The sequence below is a fragment of the Tachypleus tridentatus genome, chromosome 12 (assembly GCF_004210375.1).
Source record: "Tachypleus tridentatus isolate NWPU-2018 chromosome 12, ASM421037v1, whole genome shotgun sequence".
Taxonomy (NCBI): domain Eukaryota; kingdom Metazoa; phylum Arthropoda; class Merostomata; order Xiphosura; family Limulidae; genus Tachypleus; species Tachypleus tridentatus.
In genome coordinates this window covers 13,302,911-13,323,525 of record NC_134836.1, presented here as the reverse complement: position 1 = coordinate 13,323,525, position 20,615 = coordinate 13,302,911, and the positions used below count along the sequence as shown (strand labels likewise).

The following is a 20,615-nucleotide window of genomic DNA, read 5'->3' as shown; positions in this document are numbered from 1 at the left end:
CCATTATTTTTTAATGTTTATCATTCTCGTTCTAGATGAAACAAGGAAAACACGTTTCAAGTCTTCCATGCAGCACTTTCTTTGTTACCTGGTTTTTATTCACTTAGGTTTTACTACTACATGCAAGTTGTTCTTTGTTACCTGATTGCCGTTTTTGTTTTAATTGAAATAGGTAAACCTGTTTAAATTATTTCCTGCAACTCATTCTTTCTGATGTGGTCGTTATTCCGATACTAGTTGAAACTAGATACACAAATATTAACTTTTCTATAAAATCCATAGTTTTTTACATTTCGGTTTGCTAAGTAATACGATTTAAAATAGCTTAAAACTGAATTAACTTGTAATTCAACTTCAGAAGTTAATTAAGTCTTGACGTTTATCAAATTTATGATATTTGCCAACAAGTTCTTTTTCGTGAAATAAATGTATTTTAATAGACAAGCAATAATACAATTTATAATAACGATTATTAAAAGTAGTTATTACAAATACTGATATGTATACAAATGTTTTACAAACTTACAAACAACATTGAGTCTTCTAGTTGCTCCAGAACTTCATTGATATCCTATGTGAGTGAATTAATTTCGAGTTGGTATTGGTACAATTCATTTAACGAAGAGCTAGCTAGTTCTTCCATGATCACACGTTAGTTCTTAACAGCTGGCCCGGCATGGCCAAGCGCGTTAAGGCGTGCGACTCGTAATCTGAGGGTCGCGGGTTCGTATCCGCGTCGCGCCAAACATGCTCGCCCTCCCAGCCGTGGGGGCGTTATAATGTGACGGTAATTCCCACTATTCGTTGGTAAAAGAGTAGCCCAAGAGTTGGCGGTGGGTGGTGATGACTAGCTGCCTTCCGTCTAGTCTTACACTGCTAAATTAGGCACGGCTAGCGCAGATAGCCCCTCGAGTAACTTTGTGCGAAATTCCAAAACAAACAAACAAACTTAACAGCTGAATTTATATAATATCTTCGTAAAAATACTAACGTGCGATGTTAATCCGTTGATCAATATCTGAAATTCCTTCGCATTGGTTCGTTTTTGTAAGCCTGAGGCGAGTTTCTAGAAATTTCAGCCTTTAATCACTACTGGTGACATCTAGTATTTACATACATATTGATTCTTACACTCCAAACCCTTCTAAAACTTTAGTGAATAAGCGGACATTTAGCAATATAAGTTACGTACATTTCTAAATATAAATTTATCTTGAACAAATATCGGTATTAAAATAAATATACAACAGCAAATCCGTCACAGATTCTAAATGAAACTAAAACTCGTTTTTATCATTCTGAGCAATTCGTGCTTTGTTACATTACGTTTCTGGTTGAAACTGGGTAAAAACGTTTTAACTATTCCATACAACATATTCTTTATTATTTGCTTATCATTCTGGTTCTAGTTGTATCCAGGTAAGACATGTAATTATTCCGAGAAATCCACTCGTGTTTACCTGGCTTTCATTCTGATTCTATTTCAAACTGAGTAAACAGTTTCAAGAATTCTGTGAAGCCTACACTTTGTTACATTCTGGTTCTAGGTGAAATTGTATAAATGTTTTATTACGTGAAATTTGCCCTTTTTTTACATTCTGGTACTAGTTGAAGCCATGTGATCGTGTTTTAACTATTCTGTGCAATCCATTTCTTTTTCTAACTGTTTATCAATTTGGTTCTAGTTGAAGCTAAAGTAAATACGTTTTAATTGTTCCGTGCAATTCGTTCTTTATTGCCTGATATTCATTCTGATTACACTTGAAACTAGGTAAACATGTTTTTTAAGTTTCTCAGTTCAACCTGCCTTTTGGTATATTCTAGTTATAATTGAAACTGGATGAAGAAGTTTCAGTATTCCGTAAAATCCGCTCTTTGTTAATATCTTTTTCTGGTTGAAATTAGATGAACACGTTTTAACTATTCAGTGAAACAAGTTCTTTATTATTTATTCGTCATTCTGGCTATAACTGAAGTCATTTAAACACGTTTTAATTATTCTGTGCAATCCGTTCTTTGTTATCTGATTGTAATTCTGATCGTAGTTGATACTGAGTAAATCCGTTTTAATTATTATGTGAATTCCGCACTTTGTTACATTCTGGTTAAAGTCGGGAAAACACGTTTTAAATAATCCAGGGGTCCTGTAATTTCTTACATTTTGGTTCTGGATGAAGCCACACAAACATGTTTTAGATATTTCTTGAAACTCGCCCTTTGTTACATTGTAGTTCTAAATAAACCTGGATGAACACAGACATAAGTAATTGTTGCTCTCTCTAACATTTTAATGATGTCAACATTTTTTTTTCACTATGACTTTTCATGTTAACCCACAAAGTCAATAACTTTCTGAAGTTTTGTGTCATTAGTTATCTCTTTAAAACAATATCACACACTTTGTGATGGAAAGCTACTTTGGAGACAGCCTAGGTCTAATTACAGAACATCTGTTTTGATCAATTTCGAGATACATGAAATTATTTCTTTCTACAAAGATTATAACATTTCATTCGATGTAAAACAAAAACGATGAATACATAAAGTCCTATCAACTTCTTTAGTCACGAGTAAGAAGAAACATATGTTATAAATTTTTTAGTCTTCTATTTCATCCCATTAGTTCATGAGTGAGTCTCCCCCGACTCCTGAAACGTGAGTCTATTTCTGGTGACCACGTGTCTCTACATCACACAGCTGTGTGAAGAGGATAAAGACCAGGGTACAGACATGATTACTTGCTCAAACGTTCTTTAAGAGATCCACATTCACTATCCTACTCTTGGTATTTGATTTTCTTTAGTTGCTGATGGAAGCTTTCGTCGGACTTTCAGACCACAGATTATGTCGACACAACGTATGTTTTAGTCTGGCTTTCACTCAGATAATATGTGGAGGATGTCTGTTGGCTTTGGGGATCGTTGAGGTTGTGCAGCCCAGACACGAAATGTGTGAAGACCGGAAAGAATCTCCTTTCTTCCTGGCCCTTCTGCACTGTGTGGCTGGAAGTTTCGGAGTTGCAGCCTACAAACGAGGAATTAACCGTGGTCTCAACCTAATGTTCGTAACAGTTTTCATAATTCTTTGCCTTCTTGTTATTCTACCGTTCACCTTTAACCTGAGCGTAACCAGCTGCATGATCAGTCTCAGAAGTTCATTCAACCGGCAAGGTATGCTCTCTTTTTCGTTCCTACTTGGGCATCTAAAACAACTATTTCATTAGCAATATATAAGTTTTTATACAAATTTAATGTTTAAGAGATCAAGTGAAGAATTAGAAGCAATTAATATATTTACATGCTTGTAAACGTTTTTATTATCTATAAGGGCTATGTATTTTATACATCCTACCTCTTTAGATATCACGAGTTTCATAATTAAAAACAAATTTTGAGTCACGTGAATGAGAGTCATACAAACGCGGAGTTTCGTGTACAACAGTTAAAACAAACTCAGTTATGTGCAATACAGTTGTAAGGGCCCCTTAGTGATCTGCTACACTTTGGTGAGATTTTATGTGCTTTTGAAACGACCGCAATCTCTTTGAAATAATTGCTACTTAACTGGGACTTCTCTTTACCTATTAAATAGAAGAATTTTACGTTTTGATTACTGGCACTTTTATCTAACACACGTGGCAACAGCCTTTTAACAAATTAACCAATCAGTCTATCTGTTCGACTGTCAACTTAAAGCGTACAAGTTGAGTTTTTTTTTCGCATATTGTCGAACTTTAAACCCTCCTCTGCTGTTAGCGTCTTACTGCTATTTTTAACTCAAACGTGAGGATAATGTAGCAGTGTTATCAAACTATCCTTTTCATTAAGTATTTCCTGAGTATCACTGACTAGTACAATAAGTACATAATAAGGAGCAAACAGGAAGTCAAAAGAAGAAAATTTAGTGTATAGCTAGAGATGGTCACGTGATCATATTACATCTTTATTTTTTTTTAAATGCACTGTTCATAGTTCGAAGTCCGGAATATGTCACATTTAATAAGTTTGTGCATTTAACTTTTATTTTCAAATAGTTATTTTTCGTATAAAATAAAGTAAAGAACTGTGTTAGTTAATTAACTTAAAATTACCGATTTTATTAAATGTGCATTTGTTGTAGTAACTATAAAATATGACAAGTGTAATAAAAAAATATTACAAAAACAAGTAGAGATCGCTATATACGTAACCTATCCAACTATAGTAATATAGAAAGTTAATGACACAAAAAGTATTGAAACAAGAAAGTCAGAATTACAAAAATTGGTTTACTTAAACAAAAAACTTATCCCTACTTCGGCTCAGACTCTCGTGATTATAATGATTTGCCAAGATGGAATAAAAAAAAATTTAATTTTAAGTAACTAAATATTTGTAAACGAAAAACAAAACTTTCTTTTTCTATATATATGGCCCGGCATGGCCAAGCGTGTCAAGGCGTGCGACTTGTAATCTGAGGGTCGCGGGTTCGCATCCCGGTCGCGCTAAACATGCTCGCCCTTTCAGCCGTGGGGGCGTTATAATGTGACGGTCAATCCCACTATTCGTTGGTAAAAGTGTAGCCCAAGAGTTGGCGGTGGGTGGTGATGACTAGCTGCCTTCCCTCTAGTCTTACACTGCTAAATTAGGGACGGCTAGCACAGATAGCCCTCGAGTAGCTTTGTGCGAAATTCAAAACAAACAAACAAACAAACAATCTACATATATATATATTAGTTTGTTATAACCTAAAAACAAGCCGAAACAAAAATAGATTAAAAGGTAATATAAAAAACACGCTGTACAAATTAAAACATCCCGGAGTACAAGTTATAATGTGGAATATAAAATGTACCCTACGTTTCGGAGGTGACTACAACGTAGGACCCACATTACAGTGAGGATACACCGTATATCAGTTTTAACCTTCATTGGCCAGTCTCAAGTAAGTAAGATAAAGGAGTAGCAATAGATATATAAAAAGAAATTATGAGAGCGAGATATAGGTGCTCAAGCCCACAACGTCCCACATCTATCACCCTTCACTGCCTGCAGCCAGTTGTGGGAAGGTGATTGCTCTCCAAAGTAAAAAAGAAAAATTGATTGAAAAATGAGAATAAGAAAACTAACCATTTCGGTAATTTAAAACTTACTTCTTGATGTTAGCATTTCAGCATTCTTTATGGTAGAAAGGCACGAATTAGTGGCGCAGTAAACGAATTAGACTAGTATGAAGCTCCCATCCAATTATTTAACTCAACTAGTACAGCACCTAACCACCACCAATTTACTAAGTCTACTGTGATATATCCGCATGAAGTAGTGCCAAGTTGTTAAATGACTTAATTCATAACTATAAATACTAATTAAAAATCTTTAGTAAAATTTCACTGTTTTTTATTTCTTTATATTTATTTGATACATTCTCATATGCGTTACAGAATAGTTTAATAATTTTATTTAAAGTTTCTTTATTAAATTCATTAAGTATTAATTTCTGTATCAGTATTTCAACATTGCTGATTAAACATTGTAATTTATTACAAATTTTACAATATCTGAATAACTGCGAAATTATAATACTCATAACAGAAGGTTATGGTACATTACTATTAAAGAAGGGTAAATCATAAATTGGAAAGGTAAAATATTTTCTTTCATCAAAAATATTTACCTTAATATCCTTATCAATTATTCAATTTCTAAAACTAAATAATGTGGTTCTGTATTAAATATTGAAGTATTTTCAGCTTCTGATTCTACTGGATAAATAGTGTTAATAACATCATATATTTTAGGATTATTTATACTAATTAAATGGCCTATATATCTGTAAGTTGAGGTAAATATATCTGGATTGGTGCAGTTTTCAATAAATCTATTCTCAACATGGTAAAGATATAAATTTTCTATACAAGTAGAATAGTTAGGTCCCATTGAAACTGCTATTACCTGTTTAAGAACCTGTGTAAATACAGAAATTTAATATATCTTTTTTATGTTTTTGGAGCTAAATTTTATTTCTTCCAGTTTTATAAAACGATAACAGAACTGCTCTATTAATGAATTTAAAATAAAAATTAAATCAACTAAAGGAATTGTGGTATGCAATGTTGTGAAATCAAATGTTTTAATATTATTTACTTGTTCACAATTTTTTAGAAATTTTAAAATAGGTTGATTATTTTTTATTGTCCAAAAAGTATGTTTTTAATTACTAGCACTTAAATTTTTAATTTTGTCAAGTGAAACATTAATTTATTTAATAATATAGCCGGTTGTTTAATAATTGTTCTTAGTGAATTAGAAATAAATCTAAATTTAATTGGAGATTTATGGAGTTTGGGAATAACATAAAGAAAAGATAAATCCACATAAGGATTTTGTTTAGAATAAAGTTTACGATAAACTTTAATGAAATTATTAATTACAGTATCTTTAGATTGGTTAACAGTCTTAAATGTTTGTGTATTATTGATTTCTTTTATCCTAATTAACGCATTTTACAAATGATACCAATATTACAATTAGCCAATCACTCACGATGTGAGTGTTCAAGCATATAACGCCCCACATCTGTATCCCCCTTTACTGCCTGCACACAACTGTGGGAAGATGACTGCTCTCCAAAAAGACATATATATATATAGAAATTCAAGTAATCGATAATGATATTAATTTAGATGTTTGTCATAAAATACAAGGTTTTCTTTTCCAATATACAACCTACCCTATCTAATAGTAAGATACTCTGCTCCTCTGTTATAACTACTACAACTTCACAATTGTTCACATTTTGTAAAATTTGTAATAAATTACAATATTTCATTATTAATATTAAAATATTGGTGCATAAATAAATATTTAACTGGTTTAACAAACAAATATTAAGTAAAATAATTAAAATATTTTGTGTAAATATAAAAATACAATCTTTATTTTTATAAGTGCCCTTCGCTAGTACAGCGGTAAGTCTACGGATTTACAGCACTAAAATCAGGAGTTCGATTCTCCTCAGTGTGCTCAGCAGATAGCCCAATATGGCTTTGCTATATGAAAACACACACACACCTATTTTTATAAGCAAGAAGGTACAAGCAGTATACCTACTTAGCTAAATTCATTAGCGGGTTTATTTTTAGCTCTTAACTAGCCAGTCAAAAACTGTTGAGTACAACTGGAGTGCTTTTAAACACTTCAGTTGGCTAGTTAGGTCTACTGGTTGATAAGACACTGGATTAACCCTGTCAGTATGTTAAATGAAGAATATATTTATTTTCAACACCTTTGAACCTGTATTGAGTATGATCAATAAATATACTATTTATTTAAACGATGTATTAAACTCAGTTTTATAATTTTTTTTAAAATTTAGAATGCCGTACATTTTCTCATTTACGTGTATTTCATTATAGACGCAGTTCCAGTCGCTATTATTCTCAGCTATGGTTAATAAAAAAAATCTTATTTCAGCACAATAATACAGCAAAAGAGAATAACATGAGAGCCTCTAATCTACTGATTTTTGTTTGAAACCACTGAAAACGTGAATAAATGGTTAAAGAAGCGTAATGCATAACGTTTCATCCCATGACTCTAAGTCAGTTTGTCATGATCAGGTGACACATTGTGTGTTACTCTTTTTTTGCTCTATAATCACGATTGTTAGGTAATTCACCTCACTTAAAGTTATTTCTCAAATATTGAAGAGTCAAATATATTTTGTTTTACCTGGTTTTTCAAACGAGATAGACCAAGAAGCGAAGATTGTGTAGACGAAGCAATTAGGAGCGGCAGGATCAAGTGGAAAAAATCTACAAAAAGAACAGTGAAATATCCATTTAGAGATTTTAAAGTTTCCTTCATCAACATTTTTTAAAAAATGTGTGTGTGTGTGTATTGCGCTTATTACTCGATAACAACACCCTTCACATGCAAGTGATATCCGACAATTTCAGGTTCATTGAAAGTGGTTCCCCTGGTAAAAAAGAAAAATCTGCATCCTGAAAAAAGTATCCAAAATATGATAAATTCTGAACGTGTTTAGTAATAGTTTTTCAAAATGTGATACGTCTATGACCCAAGTATACATATTAAATAAATTTATAACCCTTAACGCACACAAGGATAAATTTTCTGTCTGAGAGTGCGAATATCAACTGACATTTGTTTTATAGACTCATCAGTTTCTTTCAAGAATTCTGGTTGGTATTGGTTTTCATAGACAACCAAGACACATCAATGAGAAAATAGAAGAGCTATTCTGTTGGCTGAACATTTTAGAGGGTTTCATTTTTTCACCAAGTCTCTTGAATTTGGAAACAGAAGGTATCAGGAGTTAAGCTAGTTAGGTGTGTTAAGGAAGTGTCAAGATAGGTGTAAGAACTGTTTGTGGTCTAAGGTATGCAGACAACACTACATTTTAACAAATACAAAAGTTGATGGATCGAATTAAATAGTACAATGAGCAGTGGGGTCTCTGACCATTAAGAAAACCAAGATTGTATTGGTAGGTAGAAAACAACAGGTGGGAGGGTGAATTTTAGATCAAGTGAACTCTTTCAACTTTTTGGTAAGAGAAGGAAGTTGTGGAAGTACTTCAGCAATACAGATGGAATTGTTGAGAATTATCATGATCTGGAGACTGGTATGATCACAAAACTTTAGACACTTCTGAACGCTCATCGAGTAATTTGTTTCCAATGGTGTAGTTTCTAGATTCTGAGTAAAGTGAATTGTATACAACTGGAGACTTTTGAGATGTGTTGTTACAGGTGAGTTATGTTGCATATCGATTCTGGAGCAACTCGGTATTTAATGCAGCTTTACAAAAATCAAGAGAAAATGCATGTTAAGCAACAAGTTCTGTTTGTATTAGTGCCTAAAAGTAAAGCTAAATGAAGGCCAAGAGCCGGATGGAGTGATATAGGTCTGCCAGAATTCATGCTAACAAAACGGCTTGCTGTGATACTGTAAGTATACCATACATTTTGTATATCATGTACTTTTTTTCACCATCTTTAGTAATATAGATTTTTTTAAAATTTTCACATTTGTTTTTATACAGTTTCTTGCATACAAACACTGGTCCAAAACTATTGAAATTATTTAGTTCGAGCTTGGCCTTCTGTTCTTTTATCTCTCACACTCTCCATCTTTCTTATCAAATTTTATTCACTCTGTCCGTGAAAACGTATGGGGATCCATTCGTTGAAAGAGGACACTACATTGAAATGTTTAAGACTGAGATTGTAAATAGAGAATGATAGGTCACGTGATGATGCCAATAAGACAAAGTAAAACTTATTACGAGCAAGCAGGAAGCCTAGATTTCGAAGAAATTTCCTAATTGTCTTTCATCGTGAGTGCCTGTACAAAGACTTAGTTGAGTGTTTTGCTCGAAGTTGTTATTCTATATTTGTACGGGAAACAGTTCACCTGAGAACGCCCTAATGTGTTGGGTGCACACTGTTTATGAGGTAGTTATTATATTTGACATTACCATTTGCTGACTGACTGACACTTCTGATATAACAGATTGTTTCCATGTGTGACTGAACACTTTAAGTTTTATTATTTAGTTATACTTACGTACTGTATTGAATTATTTATCCTTTTTTCTTCTCCCTCTCTACTAGAAAAGATTCAGTTTGGAATCGTGTTAACCAGAGTGATTGTCGTTATTATTACACACATTGTTGCTGCCATATCCGTAGGACTTTCCAGTTTAGACTTGCACTTCTGTACACTAGCGCTAGATGGCGCCAAGCCACAAAAAGTACAGGAAAATGATGGAAACAAACAAGAGAGTGCACGAAATAGTACAAGACAGGTATTCGTATATAGACAAATTAACTATATACTGAAAAATACTCGCTTTTGTGACTCCACTGAGAAGTTAAACATGCAACAAGTAAAGTCCAAAACGTAAAACTATTTAACGATCAAATGCTGTATATATTATTACATATGCAGTTTATTACCACTTTATCTGTGACCAGAATATCTCATAATTTCAATACAATTTAAACTAGCTTAATATTTTAAGCCTCTAAACTGCATTTTAGTTTGATATTTGTTTTTAAAAATACATTTTATTTACTTAAATCAAATATGCATAGTGTTTGACAAATAATTCGAAAATTTCATTTCTAGATCAATAGTTTCAAGAATTCTACCAAAGTTGTTATCTTTAATAATTCTTCATGTAATTTTCCAGACAGTGCAACTACCTGAGGCACGCATTCACGTACAGGAAGCTCTCGGCACTGGCGAGAAACTTACAGTTGTCACCTTACCTGTGCAAGAAGGATTTGTTTATGCTGTTCCAGAGGATCAATACGTTATTCGACGTTTGGAGGGGACATATGTGGCTCCCTCTACAAATCCTTTTTTGGCATCGTTTTTTCCAAGTTACACAAAAATCAATGTGGAGTGAAGTTGTGTTCGTTAAAAAATCAAAGTAGAAAATCTTACAAGTGTTTTGGGCTCTTTCATGTAATAGTTAAAAATTAGAAAAGCATGGATACTACATACAATTTTGGAGCTCAGTATTCAAAACTGTAAAAAGCATTAATTCACAAACATAACTCAAAATATTAGAATTTTAGCGTATTTATGTCGATTGTTTTATTATTAGCAGCATCTACTAAAACTTAAAAGAGTTTAAGCATCACCACATAGATTACTGATGTATTTCTTGTTTTAGTGAAGAGTAAAACTTCTGTACGTAACGGACTGTTGTGTTACAAGAAAAAAATGTTTTGCTTACATAAATCAACAATTCGAATGCTAACTTTTATTTTTGTGTCATCTCATTACTAAGTGATAGTTCAACTATATATTGTATAGACGTTTGTGTAATAAACACCCGAAACAAGGGTGAATTTTGATGACTACTATATTTCAAGTTCACAGGGATTGTTTGAGAAAGGTAAACAGATTCTGTTGGACACAATGATTACCGATTACAAATAAAAATGTTGAACAAAACAGCACAGTATCACAAACAGAGCGTATATAAATAAAATAATCATGTTGATAATATGGAATACATAAGCTATGTGCGGCATTGCTAATATAAAATAGAGATGCTGTGTCATGTTAATATTGAGCGTACGTTATACATTAAAAGTCGATAACGAAGAACGTGGTGCAATGTGCCAAATTCACGATGTAGAGTACAGGTACTAAATGTCAAGTTGATAACACGAATTATACATAAAATGTCTTAAATTCAAAATAAAGATTATAAATTTGCATATCCTGTTGATAATATGGAGTATAGATAATACGTGATAATTATATAATATGGAGTATAGATATTATGCGTGAAATATGCAATATGGAGTATAGGCGCTAGCGTCAAGCATATAATAGGGAGGACAGATACTTTATGTAAATTTCATAACATAGGATATAGATATTACTTGCTAAAATGATAATATGAAACATAGGTACTATGTGACATCGTAATGATATAGAATGTCAAATGTGAAATATAAACTTGCAGCATCACAATTACTTCTGCTCGACCAAATATGATGTACAAAGTTTTTAACACCTTGGATGGACTAAATAGTAAACCTAAACACAGTTTTTTATTATTTTCTACATATCCTTGGAAATTACCTCTCGTACTGACTGTATAGTAGGTTAGAGCTTTTAAGCTCAGCTCTATGCTATGAAAGTAAGTAACGAATTATATCAAGACTGCTACTATAACCATCTGTTTTGATTGTAATGTTGCTAAAACAAATGAAGTGACTCCAACTACAAGAAAGTTTTCCATTATTCTGAGGTGCTTGTGGTGTAGTGGTTATCACATCCGCCTCACACGCGGAAGATGCCAGGTTCGATCCCTGGCATGCACATTTTTGCCCTCCGCTAGTACAGCGGTATGTCTCCGGATTTACAACGCTAAAATCGGGGGTTCGATTCCCCTCGGTGGGCTGAGCAGATAGCACGATGCGGCTTTGCTATAAGAAAAACACACAAACACCATTATTCTAGTATTGTCAACATATCTTTTAAATGCTAAACATCAGGTATTTAATGTTAATTTCACTTGAGTGCTGATTTTCGCATTTTTTCATTTAGAATCGAAAATGGAATCTTTATATTAAATTTCCAAAGCAATGTTTTTCTCCTTTAAATCTAGAGCAGCCATTAAAGGTCAATGTGCATAGAAAAGAAAAACTTGGATATTATATAGAAAAATAGAACAAAAATGTATATTACATACTAAAAAAATAAACAACAATACTCAAGACATTCTGAACTAAACAACAACGATCTGTTTAGATACCTAAACAGATTTTAGCGTAATGATAATGATAAGCAACCTGATAGAATGATACGTTATAAATTGTGTACAATCTTAGTGAACATATTGCACAAAAATAACTTGCTAGTAACCAAGAACAATCCTTGCGGGCATATCATACTGTAATAATATGTTAGTATCTAGGTATAGTGTCAATGTACATATCAGACTGTATGTATAACGTTACATAACCTGATATAATGATCTGTCAGTATCCAGTTGAACTAAGAAACATGAAACATCCTTTGATTTTTATAATTTTATCGATATTTTCTATATACAGGGCATTGGTTGTCCCTCATTCATATTCCATCTGTGAGAAATACAGTGACTGAAACCCGCCCAAGCGGTGTATCTGTATTGCTGCAGGCTTACAACGCTATAAACCGGGTTTCGATACCCATGGTGAGCCGAGCACAGATGGTTTTGGTTTGTTTGGAATTTCGCTCAAAGCTGCGCGAGTCCAATCTGCCCTAACTGTCCTTAATTTAGCAGTGTAAGACGAGAGAGAAGGCACCGCCAGCTCATGGGCTACTATTTTACCAAGAAATAGTGGGATTGACCGTCACATTTTAACGCTCCCACGACTGAAAGGGCGAGCATATTTGATGAGACGGGGATTCGAATCAGCGACCGTCAGATCACGAGTCGATTGCGTTAACCACCTGGCCATGCCGGGCCCAGAGCAGAGATGGCCTATTATGCAGCTTTGTGCAAACTACAAATAAACCAACACTTCTGAAGTATGATAGTCGTGTTTTATTTTGAGTAATGGTTATACATGGTCAATGTGTTTTACTTCAACTGAATGAGTGAAGCATTCAGCACAAAGTTATTACCCCTACTTAATCTCTTCAAAGATATATTCCACTGTTTCAAATTTTGGGTAAACTTATCTAGAGGAAATATAGCAGAAATTTAATATTTAAATACGGAATTTTCCCAAATAAAAAAGGAGTTGTTGTTTTCTGTTGCACAATTCCACTTAAATAATATATTTTTATATTATATTATATTTTTATGCTATTTGACGGTTCGTAGGTAGTGTGATGTCATTGAAAACTGATGATAAGAGTTTGTAATAGCTTCTTTAGATATAGAAGAACAAATTTTAACAAAAACAGTAAGCAGTCTACTTAATCCCCTATAAAAAATAATTTAATATTTGAAAAGTGAAAAGCAAGGTTGTTTCTTGTGAATATCTGAAAATTCAGTTCATTCAAGATTAAATTCCTATTATTTTTGTCAGTGTTTTCAGGTGGAAATATTTTAATGCATAATAAAACTTTTCTATATTCGAGTCTTTAATGATGACATCTTAGATTTAGTTGTTTATAAATATTACACTACCAACAGATGGCGGTAGAAAGTCCTTGATTATGATCTTTGATATTTTCTAGCTTATTCTACATATAAACAAAACGAAGATCAGGTCAGAGATTTCGAAGTTCAGGCAGAGCTGTCTTTATTTTGGAACTGTCTACCATTTTTTAAGGCACATAGAGCTGAGAGTAATATAGAAATAAATATTTTTAAAACTTTGATACATTTCTTTGATGTTAATTTATTCGTCTTTACAAACCAATAACCCTTGACTTTTTAAACTAACAAACCATATCTGAGAATTTTGAGAATATTTTATTTTATAGCAGGAGAAGAAAGAGCATATTCAAACAGCTGGTTTTGAATTACCGAGAAAAGGCGAATAATTCTTTGGGAAAATATTTATCCATAAAACAAAGAAAACTGTAAGCATTAAAACTATTATATGTTTTACGTGAGAACATTAAAACCATTGATAAAAATGTGAAGATGCTGTTAACTATAGAAAAGAAAAAGAAAACAATATGTTAATCAATAAAGAAAAGCTAGATGGCACTAAAACTACTTAAATACTAAGAGAATAAATAACCTTATAAACAATATGTTAATCAATAAAGTGTAAAATGTTTAGGGACAACAAGCTAGGTTATCAAGTATTTAAATTTAAAACTTCAGCCTTTATCACTTGTTTAAATTCACTGCCTTCACAACATCCGAAAACAACTCATTGCAGAGAGCAACAACCCTTTAAAATAAATAAAACTGCCTTAGCGAAAGATGAGTCTTATCTTGCCAGAATCTGTATTTGTATCCCCAAGTCTTACAGTTCCTGCTGTTAAGTATGAGAAAAGATGATACATGAATGCTATGATTCCGTTTCCCTCAATGAGATCCCACCTATCTCTTTTTTCTTTCTAGAGAAACAATTTCCTAAGTCTGAAACTCTTCTCAATTTACACACCCTTCAACGTGGACACCATTCTTACAACCCTCTTTTAAACTTTTCTCAACAATTCAATGACCTTTTTAAGGTAATGAGCTTAGACTGAACCAAATATTCCAAATATGGCCTAACCAATTATCTATACAGTAAAATTATAACCTTTTTAGACTGTGTTCAGTATTTCTGTCGATACAACCTAAATCCTATTTACCCTACCACCAGCAACAGCACATTGCTTGAATGCTGATTGACCATTACACCAATATCCCTTTCTTTCATTACACTGTTACGTTTATTCGTATCCAAAATACACTCATAATTCAAAATATAATAATCCACATGAATTTTCTCGCGTTTATTGTAATTAAAACCTATCTACCATTTCTCAAACTTACTTAATGATCTACTTTTAGATTTGAGAATATTTAAAATCACACACACACATACATATAATATCAAGTTGACTTTTTTCAACATATCCCGAATAATTGTTGAGATTTAAAATTTTAGTGCGGATTTTTAGTTAATGTAAGTTAGATAATTACATTCACAGTGCCTTTCAGTAGTATTTATCCCATGCCAATAATGTCATATTTTAATTAACTAAAAACAATGCAAGCATTTTCTTAATTAACCTTTTTTATTTAAAATTATAATGATCAAGCTTAACACTGTTATGTTTGAAGGATGATGAATGTAAGCAAAATTTGTAAAGAAAGTATATATATATATATAAATTTAAATTTGCTGATTGCATAAGTTTTCACACCCCTAAGTGAAAGTATATTTGATAGCAATTACTGCTGTAACTCTTTTTTGGACTGTGCAAGTTTCTTTGCACAATGGGATGGTGTAATTTTTGTTCATTCTTTCTGGTAATATTATTCCAGTTCTGTCAAGTTCTTTTGAAATTAGTAATGGACTGCAATCTTTAAGTCTCACTATAAATTTACTCTTGGACTGAATAAGTACTTTCACTAGGCCAGTCCAGAACATTCACCTTCTTTAAAAAACCACAACAGAATGGCATTGGCTTTGTGTTTCGGGTCATTGTCCTACTAAAATGTGATTTTTCGATCAAGTTTTAAATTCTTGGCTGAATAAAGCAGGTTTTCTACTAGAATTTGCCTTTACTTGGCATTATCCATCTTCCTCTCAATCCTGACAAGCTTTCAGTCTCTGCTAATGAGAAGCAACCTCATAACATGATGCTGCCACCACCATGCTTGTCAGTTTGAATGTTGTTGACTGTGTTGAGCTTACGAAAGGTGTAAATCAGATCAATTAATTCAACTTCTGTTTCGTTTGACCATAAAACCTTCTACCATATATCTGCAGTATTCTTTTTTTCAGCAATGAATTCTTTCTTACCAATCGTTCATAGAGACCAGCTATATGTAGGGACCGGGATATTATTGATTTACGAACACTAACCCCCTTCTCAAACATAAAACTATGCACATCTTTTAAAGTCACTGTTGGCTTCACAGTGACATCCCTAACCAGTTTTTGCTTTGTCCGATTGCTTAGTTTGGAAAGATGATCTCATCTGGATAGTAACTGGGTGGTATGAAGCACATTCCTCTTTTTAATGATGGAGTGCACCATACACAAATGGATAATCAACGACTTTAAGACTTTCTTGTAACATTCTCCTGATTTGTGCTTCTCTACTACTTTATCCCTTATTTGTTTGGAAAACTCTTTGGTGTTCGTGGTTGACTTGTTATATCAGTATATGAACTGTGGCTTAAATAGGTATATATACTCTGAAGTTAGGTTAAAACACTTTGATTATACACAAACAAAGACAGTTACGCTAATTTTGTGAACTTTCAAAACTAATCTTTTTGCATCTAAACTGATTTAGGGTTGTCATAGAAAAGAAATTGAATCTTATGCAATTGAGAAAATTATAAGTTTCTTTGAAATTCTTACTTAAATAATATCAGTGATGTTTTAGCTTTTTCAGTTTGGATAATGTTGCGCATATTCTAACTATAAAGCCATATTTGAAGGTTTTATTATTACAAGTTCATATAGCAACAAAATATGGAAATCTTACAGAGGGATGGGTGAATATTGTTGCAAGACACTGTATGCAAATATAAAAAATGTTTTTATATTATTCTGATATTCTTAGTTTTTACTCGTAATTGTTTTTTAACATTTACACTACACTAAAAGAGCAATCAAATTACTTACCAGAAAAACTCGTGCTCGCTGTCCTTGTTTCACAGGCTGGTATTTTGCACAGTTGTTATACAATCAAAATATTTGCAGTAAGATCCTGTGGTGGATATTAAGTAAATTTGTAAAATACATTCCAAAATAAAGACACAACTGTGTTTAATCACAGCCAAACTGAAAGGCATAATGATTTATAAAAAAACAACTAGAAAAGGTTCTTAGTAATTCTGGATTTAATCAAACATTAGTTCTACAAATAAGGGTGTTGGTCGCCCTCTTCCACCAATTTAAGCCGTAGTGCGCGATACAAAAACACCTATTCCAAGTTCGTCATTAAATGTTTCTTTCGTTGGTTTCATGCATTTTGCTATCCATATTCTTGATGAGTTAGTGTTTTAGTCACAATACTAAGACAGTAAGGCTGAAATGGCTGACAAACTCGAATTGGTTGACCATTGAAGATGAAACTGTGATACTAAACAGGCAATACATTTTTATACACAACTGTAGCAAAAGCCTTTTACATTAATTGCTTACTTAGTCTTGCTTCATAAAATGGAATGAAACCTGCTGAAAAATGTTAGGTTAATGTTTAAGGGTTATGTATAGAAATCTAAATAATAACTCGACCTTTCAACTCATCATGAAAAAACATGGAATATACTGCACATATAAATACTACTAATATTATGGTTTTTGGTAGACGTTTGTGGTTTCATTTTGTAGTTTATTTTATTAAATAGTGTTAAATGTTAATCTAACTAACATTTAGATATGTTTTTCTTTCAAATTATTTTAGAATGATCGAAAACTTTTATACAGAGCTGCGTGTACGTATCTTTAAGCTGATTCTTGATTGTGGGGCAAATAATCCCAGAGCACCTCGGTTTGTTTCATTTCAAAGTTATTGCACAATAGAGAGTGTACGTGTTTATGAAACGATGCCTTATGTTCAAAATTTAATTTTTCTCTAAATATATTTCTAAACTTTCTTCGTTATTTTGTTACTATGTTCAGTAATGAGAAGATATTATTTTATTCTTTTTCTTTTGTAATAACAAAGGTACAGCATCAAAAAATGTTACGAGACAAATGAAACACTATTATTCAAGTTTCTTATGCACTCGGAATATTCGCCTGACAACGTAACAAAAGCTAACAAAAAATAGCTTTTACAAGCAAACAAAGTCAGGATTTATATACGAATATACCGAACAATAGTCTCTGCACGTGAACATACTTAACAGTAACCTTGTAGTGAATATCATCAGAATTTCATATCAGGAAATCGTTTAGCATTTTTTTTCTCCTTAGTAATGGTTATATATAAAAAACACTGACCAAGGACAGATATTCCCCTAATGTTTTAAGGTATATACACACTACACTGATTTGGAATGTTTTTCTGTTATTATTATAATATACTTAAACACTGATCGGGATGGAGATTCTAACAGTTATGATATATTTAAATGCTGGCCAGGCGTGATATTCCAAAATTTTTTAATGTGTGTAAACATAGAGGAAGAAAAATGTTCAAACATTGTTATAATATAGTTAAATACTGATCATAAAGGATATTTAATAATATTATAATACACTTTAACACTAACCACGTAGGACAGTGCACATAACGCTATAATATACTTTAACATTTCTCAGGAAGGATAGTTCGATGTATTGGTATAATGAACGTAAAAACTTATCAGGAAGGATCTTTTGAAAGTATTGTATCCTTAAACACTTATTATGTTAGGTTTGAATTTCGCACAAAGCTACAGGAGGGTTATCAGCGCTAGACGTCCCTAATTTAGCAATGTAAGACTAGAGGGAAGGCAGATAGTCATCACCACCTATCAGGTAGGATATTCTAATATTGTTATAATATACTTTAACATTGGTCAGGAAGGTTAGTTCAAATGTAGGTATAATGTACTTAAACACTTATCGAGAAAGAAATTCAAACATTTTCATAAAATAATTTAGCACTTATCAGGGAAAATAGTGTAGCACTGCCATAATATAATTGAACACTGCTAAAGAAGAATATTCTACCATTTTTATATACGATTTTTAAACATTAATCAGGAAGAATATTGTAACTATTAAAAAGAAATTTCATTCAAACATGACAATTTTCTTTAATATCATCCATCCAAGTTAATTAAATTTTGTTGTTTAATTTCTTCTGTATTTCGTTATATGTACCAAAAACAACTTTCAATAACTACGTCAGGTTTAGTTTATTTTTATTGTTATTTTATTATTTGTATTTTAAGAAAAAAATGCCTTATTTGTATGTCATTATGTTATTTCATTCTTTTACTTAGAGGTTTATAAGAGTTTAATAATATAATTCAAATAACTTAACCTTTGATATATTTCATAAATAGTCTCGGTTCATCAGATCAGTTTTCTAGTCCGACACTGAAGGGATGTACATAGTTCCAAACAAAACAGGAATGCTTGTAAATGAACGCCACTGGCCAATGAATGACGCTGTGAAATCCCTGATGGAAAAGTACCGGCAAGTTTCTTTAATCTAGCCCGAGGTTAAGGGTCAGCTTCTAATATTTCGACATCGTTTTTAACTACAGCGTAGCTACTCTCATAAACACGCATAAAGCATAATTGATAATAAAGATGAGGGTTTGTTTTTTGTTGTTAAATACCAATATACACAACAGGTTGCCTGTGTTATGCCCACTGGGAGATTAAAACTAGTTTTGTACCGTGATAATCCTCAAACTTATCGCTAAGTTTCCAGGAACTCTCTTTTGATTTGCATATAAAGACGACAATATTTAAACATGACAAACAACCCTGTCAGAATCTTTTCAAAACTTCAAACTGTATAATGATTTGGTTAATATGAGAATCCATATTATATTTTGCAAGACTTTTAGCTCTAAAAATCGGAGTTCGATACCAACATATCCGTATGGGCTAATCACAGAGAACCTATTATGTGACTTTGCCCTTGGATACATACACACACTCAAATAAATTTTTCAATTAACGAAACAATATCATCTAATTCCTCATCTGGTAATAAACGAAATAACTATGTGTTGCTTGAATCCTTTCCTTTTCTAGATTTCCTTGCCAGTGGTTCTGGTGATTAGATATATAAAGTTCTAAATATCATGTAATGAAGTTCTGGTTCTCTGATTATTTCATTCTATCGTGCAACAAAACAAAATAATAATTTTCTTTTCTGAGTTGGTGAGCCAAATTCCAATTGGTGCAGTGCCACGAGATAGTATAAGCACTCTAAGCTGTAAGTGCATTATAAGAGTACTGACTGCTTCTGGAAAATAGTTGAAAAATGACTGGCTTTGTCATAAATACATATTTTTTGTTATTTCATTCAGTTTGTCTTTGTAGCTACATTTCTGAATTTGATCCAGTTTCCTGAGTAAACCGAATAGGAGCAATTTGAAATTATTTGCGCATTTTATAAGACACATAAAATTATTATGTAAGTAAATAAATATTTTACTATTAAGTTAATATCATTTTGTCTTTTAATAAACTAAACAGTTTTGTATTTTTGATATTTTCATCAGATTGTAACTATTCTTCTTTTAGAATTCAAACCATGCCTTTCTTTTAATAGCCTGAACAGTTTTAATTTCTTTTTATCAGATTATATATCTTTTTACAGTTGTGGGATTAGTTTTTGTTGTCGCAAAATAATGAGTAAAACTGGATACATATTATGCACTTTAGATGATGTCTTCAGATTTTAACATGTACATTTTGTAAAACTAAAATTACTTTTCTTTTTCTTTGAGCTCATGTAAGGTAATTTTGATAAAAAAAAAAAAGAATGAACTAATGCCTGGAATAAGAA

General features: G+C 32.2%; 1 protein-coding gene, 1 long non-coding RNA gene and 1 other non-coding gene across 3 annotated transcripts; 2 read left to right on the top strand and 1 right to left on the bottom strand.

Annotated features, from left to right (window-relative positions):
* Window positions 1-411: 411 nt before the first annotated feature.
* On the bottom strand, window positions 412-19,284 carry LOC143234848 (uncharacterized). Its single transcript, XR_013018831.1, has 4 exons — window positions 19,131-19,284; window positions 16,775-16,859; window positions 7,710-7,792; window positions 412-3,202 (listed from the first exon to the last, which is right to left on the bottom strand). It is a non-coding gene; the product is annotated as an uncharacterized LOC143234848 (long non-coding RNA).
* LOC143234847 (uncharacterized) lies at window positions 2,810-10,881 on the top strand. Its single transcript, XM_076472523.1, has 3 exons — window positions 2,810-3,170; window positions 9,617-9,810; window positions 10,198-10,881. The coding sequence occupies exons 1-3, from the start codon at window positions 2,810-2,812 to the stop codon at window positions 10,414-10,416; spliced, it is 774 nt and encodes a 257-aa protein (XP_076328638.1). The 3' UTR covers window positions 10,417-10,881.
* Window positions 11,779-11,851, top strand: TRNAV-CAC (transfer RNA valine (anticodon CAC)). The gene has a single exon. It is a non-coding gene; the product is annotated as a tRNA-Val (tRNA).
* Window positions 19,285-20,615: the final 1,331 nt, after the last annotated feature.

Excerpts from the sequence above, each read along its gene's own strand:
- LOC143234847 (XM_076472523.1), top strand. The coding sequence starts at position 2,810 with ATGGAAGCTTTCGTCGGACTTTCAGACCACAGATTATGTCGACACAAC. Across the intron at positions 3,171-9,616 it reads AAGTTCATTCAACCGGCAAG|AAAAGATTCAGTTTGGAATC; the intron begins GTATGCTCTCTT and ends CCTCTCTACTAG. Across the intron at positions 9,811-10,197 it reads CACGAAATAGTACAAGACAG|ACAGTGCAACTACCTGAGGC; the intron begins GTATTCGTATAT and ends GTAATTTTCCAG.